We start from the raw sequence: 18,214 nt of genomic DNA, 5'->3' as shown, positions 1-18,214 counted from the left end.
CATGTCCTTCACAAGCTGCACTCGCCTGTCGCACGTCCCCCTCAGGTCCCGTACCGGGGAGCCAGACGTCTCAGTGTACAGGCCAGCGCTCGTGTGCACGCACCTGGCGTTTTCCGGACTCCGGCTACTCCAGTCCTCGCTGTGGTCGTGACCTGGAACCAGCTCTCAGGGTCTTTGTGAGCTTTGTTCAGGAAGCCTGGGTGGGCCCCATGTGTGGAGCGGAGGTGCCCACCGATCGGGCCCGGGTCAGGAGACTTTTCTGGGGAGAGCCAGAGAGTGAGTATTTTAGGTTTTGGGGGCCTACATTTCTTTGTTGGCTTGTTATTTGGTGGTTTTATGATCTTCAAAAGTGTAAAAAAAAGCATTCTGAGTTTGAAGGCCGTCCGAGGAGAGGGCCTGGCTCTTGGTCCACAAACCTGGCTCCATAAAGGCTCTGGGGAGCTCGGCCTGGCCCAGCACCGCCTCGTCTGCCACTCCCAAAATACTGTCTGCCTCATGGGGTAGGAGGGGGGCGGCTCAGGGGGTCTCACGGATGTTCCCGCAGCCAGCGGGCAGGTGCTGGAGAAACTCAGACCACCCAGACCAGCTCCTCCCCTGGCTTCTGTCCTGTCTGCTGGGTCAGAGCCCGGGCCCCCGACTGCTCTTGCTCACACCCACACCTGACCTTCAGCTGTCCCAGCAGCTTCTCCTTCAGTGTCCAGAATGTGGGCACTTGTCATCGGCCCTATTTGTCACCATGTCCTGCCCAGCGGGTCCCGACCTCTGACTTGGGTTGCTGCGGCCACTCCCCATGGAGCGTAAGCTCCCCGAGGGCGGGACCATCTGTCCATCTGCTCAGGGCTGACCTTCCTGGTGACTGGAGCCGTGTGGGAGCCCAGCACTCTGGGGTCCCCTTCGGTTAGTAACGGGGTGGGTGGGGGTCCCCACCGTCTGTGGCAGCCTGTGTGAGCTGAGTAACGTTTTCTCCACCCCAGCAGCATCAACCTGCATTTCAGAAATTCCAGTGGGTGTGTACATGAGTTAAAAAATGAAATCCAGTTGTCCAATGGTTATACTGACCTCCTCGTGGAGCTTGCATTCTTGAGGGGGAAGAGAGCAAAGAAATCAAGATGCGCTCATTGCACACGTCGGAACATGGCCGTGGGGGCCAGAGAGGGGAAGGTGACAGGGAGTGACGAGTGTGGGTATGGGCTGGCTTCCCTGAGCAGCTCCTGAGCCGGGCAGCACCCCATCCAGCAAGGGGGAGCAGTTCTGGCGGGTGTCACAGGAGAGGCTGTTCGTGGGAGGGACGGTGGGCAAGAAGCCAGCAGCAGCAGCAGCAGGGAAGAAGGGCTTGCTTCAGGCCAGGGCGTCTTCTTTCCAGGGAAGAAAGAAGAGCAGGGCTGTTCTGTTTTGTTTTTTTAAGATTTTATTTATTTACTTGACAGAGAGAGAGCACAAGCGGCAGGGCAGGGGGGAGGCAGGCAGAGGGAGAGGGAGAAGCAGATTCCCTGCTGCGCAGGAAGGCCGACATGGGACTCGATCCTCGGACCTGGGATCATGACCTGAGCCGGAGGCAGATGCTTAGCCAACAGAGCCATCCAGCTGCCCTGGCAGTCGGGATTTTATCCTGCAGATGGCCTCCCCAGAGCTCATCAGGACCTTTTAGAAGGGCTTTCAAAAGGTCATGTTCCTGAGAGAGGCTGCTGGGGACCCGTGACTCCATTTGGGGCTTCTTTCTTTTTGTGAACAGCGTGTACCGTGCCCAGGTGTGGAGACCCCGTCTGTTGCTGACCTCTGGAGTGTTCTTGGTCCTGGCCTGCCTGTGCACCACCGGGACATCAGGCTGGGCCGTTGAGGCCGCTTGCTTATTTGAGACACACGAGTGGGTCCCGGTCCTGCCAGTTCGGTGCCTGCCTCCCTGCCCCGAGGTCCTTGCCTCCTCTGGCTGCAAGGAGTGCCGGCGCCTGCCTTGTCCTGTGTTTCCAGTGCCCCCGGCCCCCCATAACCCTCCCCATCCGCTCCTGGACAGAAGGCAAAGACACACTCCAGACATAACCGAACTTGGAATATCCGTACAGTAAAATGTCTCTGGAAGGTGCAGATTTTACTCAGTTTTCTGGCTGGAGTAGATCAAATAAGTTCAAACCTCAGCATAATGAAAGGGGATTCCTCTCACCTTCCCTGAAGGTTCTTTGAACAGATTCCTTGTCATTTTCTGCCTTTCATTGGATCCCTTTTCCTTCAGGCTGAGATCTCCCGGGGAAGGTGCTTCAGCCAGGGAAGGAAGGTTCTGGTTACCCGACGGTGCTCAGCGTGGCACGTCTGGCTCTCTCCATCCCGTGTCTAGAACGGTGCTTCGGACTCGTGGGAACCTACCAACACTGGCTAACTCACTGATGCCAGTGAAAGGGTCGGGGTGTGCAGGTGCAGGAATGGGAGGGGGAGGGCCTCCTGAGGGGCACTTGTTGGCAGGACGGGAGGGTGCTGAGTGTTTACAGGGTCTGATGGACAGAACAGGACTCAGGGGCGCAGGCACAGCGTGGGCTCGGAGGCAGACCCGTAGTAGCAGGGCTGCATCCGGGAGCTGCTGTCTCCCTTGAGACCCGTTGCCCACCTCTGGGAAGACCTTTGCCGCTGGGGCGGCAGCACAGGGGGGAGGCCTCTCATGGGAGCCGAGCTACCCTGCTCCGCTGTGTCGGAGCAGCAGGGGCTCGTGGACTCAGGAACCCTGGGGGCCAGCTCTCGCGGCCAAAGTGAGGGCGAGGCCATGGATCCATGGAGGGCTAGTGACGGGCCGTGAGGGTCGTGTGGTCAGTGAGCAACAGAGCTCTTGACTCTTCCCAGAGGCCTGCTCCCACTCCACTGCCTGCTCCTTATTCCATTATGTCTTAATGCATGAACTCAAGGGGTTGGCAAAGCCCCAAGTACAGGAATTTCCCAGGCTTGTCGTCCTAGCAACAAGGCTTCTGCCGGTGCCTCAAAGAAAGCAACACTGTGTCGGACCTGCCACCCCCATGAGCTGGCCAGACACGTGCTGCCACCCAGCAGCGACTTACAGGGGCAGGGAGACCACGGCGTGGACCAGCCTCCTACTGCCCACACACTGTCCCTTGTCTGCCCGAGGGCGGTTAGGATCGCTTAGGGTCAGAGTGTGGTTAGGATCAGTTCAGGCTTCATCATGGACGTCTGTATATTCTGCAGCTCATCTCTGTATCCGTATCCGGAAAAATCAGATGGGACATAATGACGGTATCACTGGCGGGGTTTGGCAAGAATGCTTTAGGGAGTTCATCCTCGGGTGGAAGGAAGTGGGTTGGGGCGGTGGGTGTTTGTGTGACTTCTTAGCAGATCCCTGAATGGCTCAGAGTAAGGAAATCCTCTCTGAGAGGACAGTCAGGGATGCCCAGGTGGCTCAGTTGGTGAGGCGTCTGCCTTCGGCTCAATCATGATCCCAGGGTCCTGGGATGGAGCCCCGCATCAGGATCTCTGCTCAGCGGGGAGCCTGCTTCTCCCTCTGGCACTCCCCTTGCTTGTGCTTTCTCTCTTTCTGTTAAATAAGTAAAGAAAAAAAAAAATAGAAATTTTACAAAAGAGGACAAATAATCCAGAGACTTCCTCCAGCCTAAGTAATGGTGTTCTGTGTTTGACTTTTAAAGCGTCCCTTGCTGGTAGCCACAGTGTAACATTTGCAAATTGGAGCTGAAACACTAAGTCCTTCGTGTCTCCTCTGCATTTCGTTCCTGGATGGAGGTCAGGGCACAGGCTTGTCTGGGCCGTCCGTGGGAAGCTGGCTGGGCATGGAAGCTACCAGCTCATTTGCAGCTTGTCTGCAAAGTATTTTATCCCCCTGAGCAGTGAGAGTGAGTGCCCTGCCTTGAATGCCGACCGTGTCCCAAGCCAAGCTGCCCACCAGAGTCGCACCTTCTGGAAGCAGGTCTGCAGGTCTGCAGATCTGCCCAGCCAGGGAGCAAGAATCTCAAAGTCCCAGCCCCCGACATGACTGGAAGTGTCTCTGGGGGGGGTTTTCTGTAGGAATCTGTCCTGTCTGCGTGGGCTTCCCAGGGGCCTTGCTACAGAAGGCATCAGACTAGCAGCCTCTGCTCAAACCCTGTGTTTTGTTCCGCGTGCTGTGACGGGACAGATGCGGGGTGGCATTTTGGGGCAGGAGATGTCTCCCGTGACATGGGCCCTCAGTGTCCCGCTGTGGCCGCTCCAAACGGCGGAGCCCTCTCTGTCCTCACCAAGCCCACCCAAGCAGCACGCAGCAAGTCCGTGGCAGTCTCTCGCGTGGATCCGTTAAGAATGGGGGCTGTGCACAGCGGCAACCCGGACGGGCGGTGGCCCTCTCCGCTCTGTGGCTCCTCCTCTGTCGATGGTGTCTGCCCTTCCCCGCTCCCCTGCAGACTCCGAGGGCGGAGTGCTTCAGATAAAGAACTAAGAGCAGCTCCCTGTCCCCCGCCCCCTGCACACTGATGATCTGTGGTGGCCTCTGAGTGAGCGAGTGCGGTCCGGTCCACTCGGACTCGAACCTTTCTTCCAGTGTCACTGGGCTGCCCAGAAAGGTGGAAACCACACAGTCTAATGGTTAAAAATAAGCAACAAACCCTCTAACTAGACTTCACGCAATATTTCTCAGGTGACATTTATGAAAATAAATGTATTTCTCAGGTTTTCAGTGTCACCCTTGATAAGGCCATTTGGGAAAACAATGGCTTAAAAATGTTACCCTTTCCAGTAGAATCTGCATTTCAGTAGGCTTATTTGGGTTTAAGTGGAAAAGTTAAGGCGGTGTATTTTTTTTTTTTTTGCTAATAAGCGTTTTATTTTCGTGCATTTCAGATTTAGATGTACAGACTTAGATTAGATTCAGTTAGCAGATCTGGATTTCAGTTTAGGAAAATGACGCAGACGGGAAGGACTGGGAGCTCGCCCGCACCCGCTCCCCGGACTAGTGACGTCCGCAGCGGCCGCTGCACTTGTCACAGCTTGTGACCTGGTGCTGGAACGTGAGCGATGGAAGTCCACTCCTCATTCCCACACCCATGCTCTGCCCCCAGTGTCCGTCCTCTGTCCCGAAGCCCGTCCCCTCCAGGACACCCAGGGCACGCCTTTCTCCTGCCTCCTCCGGCTTCCCGCGCCTCCAGCAGTTTCTCCAACTTTCCTTGCTTCGGAAGACCCTGAGGCTTGTGGGGGTTTGTCTGAGGCTGGCTTGTGGGTTTGGGGAAGAAGACCACGGAGACACAGGTGCCGTGTCTGTCTCCTACACTCAAGGGTTCACGCGGTCGCCGTGACCCACCACGGCGCAGGCTGTCTGGGTCGCCTGGCTCGGGTGCGCGGCCGCTTTCTCACCGCACGGTGACTCCCCACTCCACGTCCACGCAGGAAGCCACCCTGCACAGCCGCGCGTGGAGTGGGCCTTAGGCTCCTGCTTCTGGTGGGGAAGCCACCAAGAGTTCTGGGGTTATTTTCTGCATGAGAGAAGTATCTTTTCTCTCTCATTCATTCATTCATTCATTCAGCCACGTATTTATGTCAGCGAGAGCTTATGGACATTTATTTTCTATTTTGTGTAGTAATCTGTACACTTTATGTCAGGCCCTGAGGGCCAGTGCGTTTGGCTCCCATGTTGCGGTGACATACCCCAGCACTGTGGCCAGCTGCCCCGCTCGAGGACGTCTTGCTTTGTGGCATTACAGGACGTTCCAGAATCAGCGGGAACATTCCCGCGCAGGTCCTTCAATCGGCCTCCTTCGTATCCTCATTGCCCGTAGGAGCCCAGGTCGAGGCACGTGGTGTGCCTGCTGCAGGCGGGGGTGTCCTTGCCTGTACGCATGACCTGCGTCTGGGCCCCATCAGCCGGCCGAGCGCGGGGACCGCTGTGTGCCTGGGAGCCCGCGCGCGCACGTGTCCGTAAGAGGTCCTGTAGGCAGCCGTCTGCACCTGCGTGAGGCGTGTTTGTGGCGAGTTCCCGCTGTTGACTCCCGCTCTGGTGGGGACCACGTGGGTCATGTGGGCCGCCTCCCCTGGCTCATCTGGACCTTCCACTCCCAACAGTGAGAAACCTGGCCCCTGCCCACTGCCGTCGCCTGCTTGTGTGTTGATTCCAGTGAACACGGATGGTCGTCTCGGCACCGCTGAGCCACCCTGCCGGGGAGACGGCTCTATCGGTGGGGGCTCGGGGCCTGTAGACGTTCCCTGTGCCTGCGGTCTTCCAGACTCGACTCTTTCCCAGGCTTACTCGGCTCAGCACCGGCCCCTCCCCTGCAGTGAGGTCATTTTGTGTGTTTGTGGTAGAGTTAGACTCTCTCTCCCCGTCTCAGGATGCCCTGGCTTCCTAAAGTTTTTTTGTGTTTTTTGTTTTTAAATGTGCATGCATCTAGGCTCATTCTCTGTGCTGTGAAGTTTTGGTAAATGCACAGTGACATGACTATATCACTGCAGCTTTTTGCGGCATATCCCCCTGCCCTAAAACACCCCCTGCTCCCACCTAGTCAGCCGGCCTCCTCCTCCATCCTGTCCCCTGGGATTGCTGATCTGTTGGCTGATCTGCAGTTTGCCAGTTCCAGTATGTCGTGTAATTAGAACCATACAGGATGTAGCCTTTAAAAAAAAGAATAAGAAGAAGAGCTCTTTCCTCCAGGTTTCAAGCTCATAGCAAGACTGATGGCAAAGCACAGAGTTCGCACACGTGCACAGAGTTCGCACATGTGCACAGTTCGCACACGTGCGCAGAGTTCGCACATGTGCACAGTTCGCACATGTGCACAGAGTTCGCACACGTGCACAGAGTTCACACACGTGCACAATGTCTTTCACCTTCACTGCTGACATCCCACCCCAGGAAGGGCATCTGTTCCCAGGATGAACATATATGGACACATGAGAATCACCTGAAGACCATCATGTACCCTGTCAGCTCAGGTTTTCATCAAAAAACACCGCAGACTGAGGGAGGGGCGGAGGGCTTAAACAGCAGGACTGTCTTTCCCGCAGTTTGGAGCTGGAAGTCTGAGATCAGGTGCCCACGTGGGCAGGTTCTGGAGAGAGCCCCTGTCTGGCTCACAGATGGCCGCCTTTTCCCTGTGTCCTCACAGGCAGATGAGAGACAGTGCGGGAGGGAGAGACCCAGATGGTCCTCCCCTGTAAGCCCCGCCCTATATGACCTCATGCAACCTGAAGGACCTCGTAAAGACGGAGAGTCACATGGAGAGTTAGGGCTACAACTTTGGAATTTGGGGAGGAGGACACAGTTCTGTCCGTAACACGGACAGTATGGCTCACACCTGCTGTTGCGTGTCATGTGGGTTTCCATAAAGGTACAAAGACAGTATTCACCATTGCAGTATCGTTCTGAGTAGTTTCACTGTCCTAAAACATCCTCCGTAGCTCGGCTCTCTGTCTTCCCCCCACACACCATCACGGGTCTCCTAATTCTGTGCGTTCCCGAATGTCCTGTAGTCTGAATCACACCGTATGCAGACTCTTCAGATCAGTTTCTTTCCCTCAGGAATATGCATTTACGTATCCCCCGTGTCTTTTCATGGCTTCCTGACTCATTTCTGTTTAGCTCTGAATAACAGTTTATTGTCTGGGCATCCCACCAGCTGAAGAAACTGGTGTATTTCATTCACTCACTGAAGGACGTCTCCTTGGGTGCTTCCAAGTGTCGGCATTTGTGCATGAAACTTCTCTATACGTGCATGTGCAGGTTTTCCCGGGACTGCGGTTTTCAGGTCACTCGTGTAAATTCCTGGCAGCCCAGTTGGCTAGAAATCGTGACTGTCTGCCCTTGAGCTGTGGCCCTCTCCTCTGGAGGGGGTAACATCCGTGTGTCTTCCTGAGGGATCAGGAAACCGTGTGCTTGGATAAGTCGGCGTCTCTATAGTTAACTTTCTACTCAGCTACCATTCTCGTGTTTCTGCTACCATGACGGCCCCAAATTACGAGGCCGCAGCTTTCCACCACCACCGCCAAAATGAATAAGGCCCGGGAAGTTCAGAGGCAGAACTGAAATTCCTTTCTCTTATATCTTTGCAGACCGAGGAGGCCCTGTTCTCCTGTCACCCAGAAGGAGATCAAAATGAGCTTGAGCAATGCCTGGGCCTTCCTGTCTTGCACACACGGCTAGTGTGCTGGTCGATGGCTGTGTGTGACCCCACCCTGTGTAACCCGGCTTACCCGATCTCTGTGCCTTGACTTCCTCATTTGTAAAATTGGAATGATGGCAACTTTTAAAGTCTCAAAGTCATCATGCAGATCAATGAAATGATGCATGGAAGGGATTCGCAAAATGCGTGATGCCATGAAGCAATCAAGATGTGTGTGTATTTATATACACATACATGTAGACACACACATGTACATATAATAGGAAGATCTGCCTGTGACCAGCACTGGTGAGAGGAGAGAAAACAGCATGCAGCGCTGGATAATAAATTCGCAAGTTGGTGAGATAAGCTGAAACATGCAGCAGACCTGGAGAGCCACACTCACCCAGAGAGAGACATAAAAAAGAATAGATGAAAGTCAGTATGCAGAGTCTAGCCCGGTGCCTGGCACACACCGGTGCTGTGCTGTGGTGTTTGCGGGACAATAACTTCCTGGAGCTTCAGCTCAGGTGGACCTGGGTGGGGAGTGCGGGAGGCGGAGTGTCACAGACCAGCGGCTCTCAGACCTCCCTGTGGGTGAGAATCCCTGGGAGGCTCATGGGGACATAGATTGCTGGGTCTCTCCCTGCTCCCCCCACCCCCCCCACCCCTACCCCCATGAGTTTGTGATTTTGTAGGTCTGGGTCAGGGCCCAAGGAGTCGCATACTAGCAAGTTCTCCGGCAGTGCCGGGGCTGATGTGTTGGGGAGCAGGTGTCCAGAATCAATTGACCGCAGGCAGCAGAGACTCCAGGAAGGGGGGACAGCCAAAAGGATGAGAGAACTGAGGGAGCCCTCATAACACCAGGGGCTGAGGGTGTGCATGGAGGGCTCGGAGGAGTCGGACATGTGATGGGGCAGGGAAGGCGTGAGGATGGGAGCAAATGGGTGAGACTCAGCCAGCTGAGGTGAGCTTGTTGGAGTCCTTGGGAGAGGGACAGGTGGGCAGTGAGTGGCCAACAGATACCCTGCCTTCCTTGGCCATCTTTGCAAGGGTGAAGGTGGGGAGCATAGGGACCTACAGATGAGCACAGACCCGAGCGCAGGGGAGGGAGGGCTCTGGCCCATCCCCGGGGTTGGCTTGGGCTAACACGCAGCCTGCCTTCCCTTCCAGCCTTCGCCCTCAGGCCGCGCATCTTCCACCACGTGCCGCTCCGCGTGACCCGGCAGTGAGTAACAAGTCGCTTCCCTCAGAAACAGCTTGAATTCCTTACATTGAGTAGTACTCATAATTGACCAGATGTTCTTAAAATAGTTGGCTTCATGTGCCTTGACCTTCCCATTAGGAAAACAAAGACTGTTTTTTTCTTTTATTGTGCATTGTGATTTTCTTAGCAAATTCCTATTTCAGCTTTGCAGCTGTTCAGTGTTTGTAAAATCATATTCGGTGCATCCTGTGTGCAGGGGTGGCCCATGACAGGCTTAAACAGTATTTTTTTCTTTCTTTCTTTTTTTTGAAAATATGTTCCATTGTTACCTACATTTAAATCCTGATTTGGGGCAGTCAGAGAGTCTCTAATCTCGAGGGGAAAGAATACTGACACGGTGCCAGGAAGTCGGAATTTGACCTGCTTCGAGTAGTTCTCAGGGAGGGAAGTGAGAGGCCATGGTTGACATGTACACAGGGCAGCGGGCAGCCGCACTGTCTTGAGGTCAAGTGGAAATCGTGGTTCAGGAAGAAAGGAAGTGAGGGGTCAAGGCTGCAGTTGTGCAAAGGGTCATGTCTTCAGAGATGCTGTAAACAGGAAACAGAGCCAAACCCAGAGGCTGGGGAGAGCAAGGAGTGTCTGAGAGTGAACAGCCAGGAGAGGACAAGTGGTCTAGTGTGGAGGCAGAGGCGGTTTCTGGGGCAGGCGAGTGCTCCCGTGATGCACAGTCTGCCCAGGATGTGCGGTTGGGGCTGTGAGGACTGTAGGAAGGTTTGTCCGTAGATGTCTGCTTTTCTGCCGCATCCTGGAGTGTGGTCCAAATTTGGACCGCACTGACAGTGGACCATAAAGCAGGAGGCTTCAGGGGTGCCTGGGGGGCTCAGTTGGTTAGGCAACTGACTCTTGGTTTCAGCTCAGGCACTGATCTCAGGTCGTGAGATTGAACCCTGCCTCAGGCTCTGTGCTCGGCATGGAGTCTGCTTGAGATCTCTCTCCTTCTCTCTCTGCCCCTCAGGTGTGTGTGCTCTCTCTCTCTCTCTCTTTCTCTCTTTCTAAAATAAATAAATATTTAAGGGAAAAAAAAAGGCAGGACGCTTTCATTTTGGTTTGCTTCTTCCAAAGATTTCCACCAGCACGAGGGGCTTCCTGAAAGACTGAATTTATCCTACAGTTTCTCTGCTCAGCAGCTTGTCTCTTCCATTAGCCCACATGGGTTCATGTCCAGGGTCCTGAGCCTGACATATGATAGTGACTTCCACCTACCAAACAGGTAAAAAGACCCAGGAATTGTAAATATATTTCTTCTCACTCTTTACAACAAGCAAGGGAGGTTGTGGTGTTTAGTTTTAAGAAGTCAAAACACTAAAGTTCCTAGAAGTTATGATGTTTCTCCAAAGTTAGTGACCAAGTGGCAGAACAAGCGTTTGAACCCAGGTCTGCTCCCTTCCAAAGTGGGGAGCTCTTTCTCCCGAGACTGCTGCTACAGTGCCCTCTGGAATCCAAGCCTGGGCCATAGCTCGCAGCCACCTGCCCTGTGCTCTCTGGGAGGGACAAGCCTTTGGCCCAGGCCTGCCATGCCTCTTATATAGGTTTTGATCCCTTATAGGGCCAGCTAACATTCATAGTCAAAACCTAATCCTCACTCTAGAGAGTGAGTTTAAGCAATGTTACTTGAAAAAAAAAAAAAAATCCTTAGGGAGTCAAACAAAAAAAGATACAGAAGAATATGAAGGAAAAACAAAACAAAACAAAACAAAAACCTTGACTCATGAGCCCAGGATCTAGAAAATGCTTGTGGACATCTAAAGTAATAATAACAATGTTATAATAATAATTAATAATAATAATACTAGTATGGATAGATTCAAGGTGTGGAGGAATGTTCCAAATTAAAATGAACTTAGGGGAGGGCACATCTGGTTCCCTCTGCACCCCCAGATAGCTGAGTGACCCCAGATCGTGAGTGCTGGCCCCCTAGGTGGCTGGTCAAAGGACAACTTGCTTAAATTACGTTGAAAGCTCCAACCAATCCAAAAGTTATTTGAATTTGTGTCAAAGAGCTCTTTTCTAACGAAAGGAAGTACACCTTAGATTAAGGTGTTCCTGGTTGTTAGAAGTCTTGGGAGGAGTCCGGATCCTCACGGGCACTGTCCCTTTCCTGCCCTGAATGCTGATCTCTGCCCTTACTCCCCACAGGGATTCCTGCCGGCCTTTCGTAGCTGCCCGCATCTGCTTGGCTCTTGAAGGTCAGGCTCTCCCCTGCTTATCTGTTAGTTCACACCACTGATGTTCCTGTGTTCTTTGTCACTGTGTCTTATCTCCTCAGACTGTGTTCAAGATTGTGCCGTAGCTTCTCCCCCATCCAGACGCCCAGCATAGAGTCCACAGAGCTGAGTCCTGCCCGAACACTGGCTTAGTGAGACCTAGTGAGCTACGACTGACAGAACCTGAGAAAGGGACATAAAGACATTTTCAGAAGTTCTCATGACAGTTCCTTGTCCCTAGAGATACCTGGTACAGGTGACGGAAATGTCTGATTCCTCCGAGTCTGATTCCTTCTCGCAGATCCATAAAAGGATGGCTGGATGAGACCTCTTGGGAGGGGGAGTAGGGATCTTCCCTGGTCTTTCCTGAGCATCTCCTGCATATGCCAGGTCCTCACAGCATCCCCAGGGGACGGGCTCATCAGCCCCATCACAACACGAGTGCACCAAGGCCAGTAATGGGCGCAGAGCTGCCCGTACTGGTTCTGGGTGTCCTCTTTGTCTCAGAGCAGAGAGCTCCTTTTCTTCCTACCGTGGGGCTGCCAGTCTCTGTCCAGGGAAAGATGTTCGCGTATCTTCTCTTCCGTTTTGATAGCCGCTCTCTTTGACCCGTGTGAAATGGCACCTCCCTTCGAAACTCAAACTTCATCCTCCTCATGAAGCTATTTTAACGATTCTACCCAGACTTCCTTGCATCTTTACCACGTACCTAGAGCGCTGATTTCTCACATCGACCACATCCTGCCTTATATTATCAGTTAGCTTTTTATGTGGCGAATTGAATCTGAAGACCCGAAGGCGGGAAATTGTGTCTCCTACGTCTCTGAGTCTTTCTAAGATGCTAGAATCATTTTGTGTCCCTTCCGGTCATTGGTTGGTGTTTTGATTTGTTTTTTCTTCCTGTGTTATATCTTTGTTGTAACGTACACCTGCCTTTGCTGTAAGTAGAAAACTGGACAAGACAAATCCCGATGCCATGGCCTTGCCAACTAGCAGGGAAAGCAGGTGTCTCTTGCTATCTTTTGCTTTCTGTCCCCCAGTTCAGAAGCGGGGTTGGACAGAGAAGGGCACCCATTGTCTAAGTCCATTTGAACCCTGAAAGCTGGGTAGCTGGAGGTCCCTCTCAGCATTCAGATGGCCCTGGACTGTGTCTGAGATTTTAGCAAACCCGACTCCTTTCTGAGTTTGGGGAGCAAGGAACATGCTTACTGATTGCAGGAGCACACTGGCCCTCACTAGCTTCAGTCAGGCTCCAGGAGTTCAGGGTGAGAATGTGCCTGCCTAGAGGCAAGCATGTGTCCGTTCACTTAACCAGCAGGTGCGGAGAGGCCACTGTGGCTCAGGTGCTGAGCTACCACCTGGAGGCCCACACCTGCCCTGCCTTCCCCAAGCAGCTAGCGGTGGGAATCGGTGTGATAAATATGAACATGCTGTCAGGAGGCAGGCTGTGGGCAGGTTGGGAGGTTTGGGAAGGATGCGGAAGTGAAGGGGCTTTTATTCGTGTGTAGGGAGAGTCTGCTAGACGCCAGGCCCTGTAAGGCGCACCTGGCCCATGCACGTGAGCAAGTCTGCTCTAAGGCCCTTGCCGGCCTCCAGCTCACATGTTAGGAAACCTGCGCGTGTGCAAGGAGGTGGAGGTGTCATGCTGACTCTCGAGGGTGAGGTGACCCCTGGCAGCATGGCTGGAAGCCCCTGAGGAAAGGTGCCTTCTGCTTGGAGGGCCGTGAGCGTGAGGAGGGGGCTTCACCCACTGCTCCCCCGGGGTTGGTTCAACACAGAGACCGGAGAGCAGCTTCATCGTACCAGACTGTTTCAGCAGAAGCTTCCTCTCCATGCTTGCGAAGGTTTTGGTCTCCTGGGCCAGGTGCTTGGTCGGCGGGAGAGGACTTACTCAGTGCCCAGAGGAAGGAGGGACGGATGGACGGATGGGCGGATGGAGGGCTGGGTGGGTCATCTGCCATTCCGAGGGTCGACACGATCATGCCGGCTGTGTGGGAAAGGGGTCCCCCACAGATCCAAGTCAGGAATCCCTGGTTACAACCCAGGGAGCCCAAATGCGTTGTCTAGAACCGTGGGCCCCTTCCCAGGGATCTTGCTGCAGCCGGAAGGGATCCCCGCCTCGGTTCTGCCAGTGAGTTCGCACAAGGGGGTCTGACGGCCTGCGCTTCTCTCATTTCAGACTGCTCTGCCATGACCACGGCGCGGTACCGGCCCACGTGGGACCTGGCCCTCGACCCGCTGGTGTCGTGCAAGCTGTGTCTCGGGGAGTATCCAGTGGAGCAGATGACGACCATCGCCCAGTGCCAGTGCATCTTCTGCACTCTGGTTGGTCCCTTGGGGAGAAAACAGTGGTTAAAACACTTCCAGGAGGAGCCTTTGCGTTTGTTTTTCGTGACCTTGGACCCCACCTTTGCCAGGGACAGAGTCTCTCATGCAGTTCCTGGAAGAATGCGCCTTGGAATCCGTCAGGCACCCCAGTAGATTTCCAGCCCAGGAGCTCGCGATGCAAAAGTTAGAGGTTAAACGGAGTTGTAGAAGCTGGAAATGCAGCTCAGGAAAGCTGATCATGATGTGTGCTTTCCTTTCCAGAAAGAAAAAGCTTTACCACACCTCATTTTAAATTTAATGATTGCATCCTTGAGATTATAACTCAAGGTGCTAAGCTAGTGAGTGCACACGGAGGACACCATGTGGGATACTGGCTACTCCCCTCAGCTTGCTCCGCGCCACGCTCCCGAGGATGCTGAAATCGCATTTAAATTTCCGTGTGCCTTAGCCAGCATTATTTGGGGCCTAATGATCTGCTCTTAGTGACCACAGGGACCCAGGGACCTCTCTCCCTCGGGCCTCACTCATACCCAGCCTGTCACCCCTCAGAAAGGGAAAGTGAGGATATGGGGTTTATTTTCAGTTCATCTTCTTGAATTCTACTTGATTTCTCTTCCCATTCAAGGAATAAAAAAGAAAGTCCAGAAAAAAAGAATGTTTTCTTCCAACTATAAAAAACCCCAAAAAGTTGCTTCTGAATTTAACCGTGTTATAAATGGACCATCTGGGTGGCCTGCCGGTGTGTTTTTCAAATGTCTAGGTGAAAATCTGTCACCAGACAGCCTTCCCCACCCTTTTGCAGGAGCCGCGGCCTCCCTCCCCGCCCCTGTTGCGTAGACCTGACTTCATGTCTCCTGATGTCCCTGGGACGTGGGCACGAGGGGCGGCGCGTCTCTTTCGGAGATAGCGAGACGGGGCTTTGCTGACCTTCACGTGTCCATCTTCTGACGCTGCCTTCCTGGGGGGCGGGATTCCGTACCCCTTAAACACCTTGTCCACCAGGACTGACCGCTGCTCGTCACTAAAAGTTCGCTAGACCACACCACGGGGGGGTCTGCCTCGGTGCTGATCTGCGAGAAATGCAGCTCCTTAAAGCCTCAGGAAAGTCACTTCAGCCTGGAGGCCAGGAAATTGCTTTTGACGTTTTCCTGAGACGGGAAAGGTTGGGAGGGAGAGGGGAGCGGGGGAGGCAGAGCTGGGGACCCCCAGCCCCTGCGCACCGGCCGTGGGACTCGGCTCATTTCTAGAGGAAGAGCTGGCGAGGGGGAGCAGTCAGGACCGAGTCAAGGCTTCCTTTCTGTAGGTTGCCTCCCTCTTACCTGAGGGAGAGTCTTCTGTGGGCTCCAGGGGTGGAGTCAGTCCTACCTGTCCGGTGCCCGTGGGCGACCTTGCTGGTTCTCGGTCACCGGCTCTTCCCCTCCCCCACCTTTCCTCCTTTCTTTGTTGTTGTTTGGGTTTTCTATTTCTAGAGAATTGTAGTGAAAACCTTAAGCAACTCCAATTCACATCAAGTGCTTAATGTAAGGGGGCCGACTTTGAAGGAGGGGAGAGAGCGCGGTGAGCGCGGTCCCCACGAAGAGGGGCGTCTGCAGTTCTAAGAGAGAGCAGGACAGTGGAGATTTTATTTTATTTTTTCTCACATCCAGGTATTAAACATGACAATGTTGAAAAAACAGTTGCACTTGTTTCTGCAGCAAGAACAGAGGAGGCACCTGTGTGTTGACAGACTGAGAGTGGGGGAGGTGCCCGCGCCCCATGTCTTCCCTGTGTGGGGGCCTCAAGTCACCCCAGCCCGCCACCATGGGCCGCGGCCAGAGGCGTCGTAACTGCCCCTTCTCTGGGGGACAGACAGGAGAAGGGGGGAAAGAGAAAAGAGAGAAAATTGTCGGGAAGGCAGGAAGCCCTCTTCTAGTGACTGGACGATTATTGTTAGGTTCTGAGGGACGCTGACCTCAAGCAGGGAGGGGCCCAAGGGGAATCCAGGACGGGGAGGTCAGGCATCTCTGCCTTGAAATGCAGGCGCTGCTTCTGACCTCGACGGCCGCTGAGGCCTCCTCTGTATGTTGGGTCCCCCAGTAGTTAACGGTGGGGGAAGCTGAGACTTGCGGTTTGTAGTCAAGTGCTCTTTCCACGATGGCCACGCCGTGGCTCCTGAGGTGGGCGGTGCCGTACATTTTCACTGGAAAATGTACCCACGGTCCAGCCCCTAAGCTTACTGCCCCCTGGGTGGCTCTGGCCTGGTAGGGCAGCTGACGACCCGAGGCTGGCTCAGAGGGGCCACTTTAGAGCCCGGTGGAAACTTTTCCTAGCAAAACCCTCCCAATTCAGCCCCTGCACCACGACAGTCCCACTTCTGCTTGGTGTCCACGTGGCTCTATCCGCTCACACTTTCTCTGATAGCTAGCTCAGATGACCCTCTGTAGTTCGGACCCTTTGGGGTGGAAATGCCACCAATGTAATTGGGTCCCTGTCTTTATCCAGACTCCGAGCTCCTGTTCCTATTCCCTCCCCCATCCTCAGTTCCTGCCCGCAACTGCTCCGAACTACTGGGCGCTTCCAGCTCCTCTTACTGTATCTGGTTCCTTCTGCCCCACTGTGTTGTAACATCCCCTTACCGATAACCCCCCCTAGAGGAGCAGGAATTTTGTTTCATTGTTCCCTAAGCCTTGGCACACAGTGACGCTCAGAAAAGTGTCTGTCATTGGGATGGTCGGTGCTTGAGTTCTCAACAGCTTGTGTTGCGTGAGGAAGATGCTACTCTTACTTTTCTTACTTTCACGATCGCAACTGCAATCCCTCTGCCTCTCCCTCTAATCTGAGCCGGGTCTAGGAAATCCTAGTGTCTTAGGTTAAGAGGAAGCCAGCTGGGGCTCACCACATGGTAAGAGGGAGTGCGGGGGGCTGGTGTTCAAAGTGTCCTTCAGCTCAGGTTCATTCAGATGAAGTCTCCAGGAGAGACTAACTATGTCAGTGGTTAAAGCAGGCCTCTCTGTCAGTGTAGATGACCCACAGGTGGGTCATCTGTCCTACACGTTGGCTCCTGGGGGCTCTGAGTTCCCTAGGCCTCTGTGGGGCACAGCTCCCCAGCTTCTGCTCTCTGGGCTGGGGCCCGGTGCTGTAGAGGGCCTCATCCTAGTCTTGGGTCTCACGATGGGGAAAGGCATACCTTGTGGTCCGGGGCTGAGAATGGCCTGGGACTTCCCGCCGCCAAGATGGCAGCCGTATGGACACGTAGCTCAGCAAGGCCTTTCTGTGTCCCTGTGCAGACCTGCTCCCTGATGTGCATGGTCTCGAGCTATCACCCAGGCCCTCGGATTCTCTGCCCCACTGCTCACAGGCACGCCACAGTCATTTTTGTCTTTATCCCTGTCTTCTAGGTTCCCTCAAACTCTGCCTTGTGGGTAGAACAGGAGGGGGAATACCGTTTGTTAATTGCTGGTGACATACCACATTCATCTCACTTGTCATAAAATCCTGTGAAGTGGGCAGAACTCCCCCATCTCATGAAGAGACACCGCAGCTCAGAGAGATGAACTGTCCCGCTCCAGAATGCTCTCTGGTTGCCTCCCTCACTTGGCGCTTGTGTCCTGATCTGAAGCGTGTCTGCTAGCGGCCCCTAAGAAAACTCTGACCCCTGGCATCTGTTCTGCTGAGAAGCTACACACAGGCCTGGGGGCTGCCCTGGTGTCCTTTGCGGGCCACTCCAGGTCAGGGCACGAGCCGTCCTCCGTACACCCCTGCGTCTCGGCACCTTCCAACCCGGAAGGACACGCAGGGTCTTTCTCTCCCCCTGTTATGTGCACCTGACCCTCCATCCCCAGCCCCCCCTGTTCTCACCCAGGAGACCCATCCAAGTCTCTCGCAGTTAGGGCCCTGGACCCCTGCCCCGTCGTGGGCAAGGTCCCCGGATGGAGATTCTTAGCAGTGCCCCCGCCCCTTCTTGTCCACAAGCAAGCATGTCGTCGGTTTCTGTTTGCTGGAATAGTCCTCAGCTCTGTGCACAGTCGAGACAGCCTAGGGCACTGAGGGGAAGTGAGTGGAGCCTCCCTCTACAGAAGGATCCCTCAGGTGTCCCGATTCTGAGCAGCCGTGCGCGGACTCATGTTGTCCGCCACTTGGGCCTCAGAGTCACGTATCTGTGTCCCTTTCTGTCCGCACACACACAGAGACCCCACAGAGCCGCACACAGAAATGCACTGACTCTCCCATCAGCACGAGTTCCCCCGGAGACTTCTCTGCCTTCCATAGTGTTGGCTCGTAGACTTTGGGTGCAGAGCAAATCGGTATTTGTTGAGTGTGTGACAGGACGGCTTCTCTGTGTGTTAGCACCCTCCCTCCACAATGCC

The 18,214-nt window shown here is 54.3% G+C and overlaps 1 protein-coding gene across 3 annotated transcripts in view; it reads left to right on the top strand.

Annotated features, from left to right (window-relative positions):
• The window catches only part of RNF144A (ring finger protein 144A), a 107,512-nt gene that overhangs the window by 57,400 nt on the left and 31,898 nt on the right, over positions 1 to 18,214 (top strand). For all 3 annotated transcript variants that reach the window (XM_004745745.3, XM_045084914.1, XM_004745744.3), the window contains one exon: positions 13,720 to 13,865. In XM_004745745.3, coding sequence (XP_004745802.1) covers positions 13,731 to 13,865 — 135 coding nt within the window. In that variant the 5' untranslated portion in view covers positions 13,720 to 13,730. The remainder of the gene's footprint in view (positions 1 to 13,719; positions 13,866 to 18,214) is intronic.

The sequence above is a fragment of the Mustela putorius genome, unplaced genomic scaffold (assembly GCF_011764305.1).
Source record: "Mustela putorius furo isolate JIRA1106 unplaced genomic scaffold, ASM1176430v1.1 tig00000813_pilon_pilon_pilon, whole genome shotgun sequence".
In the NCBI taxonomy this organism is placed as follows: domain Eukaryota; kingdom Metazoa; phylum Chordata; class Mammalia; order Carnivora; family Mustelidae; genus Mustela; species Mustela putorius.
The sequence above is the reverse complement of the archived record's forward strand: the minus strand, read 5'-3'. Positions and strand labels throughout refer to the sequence as shown.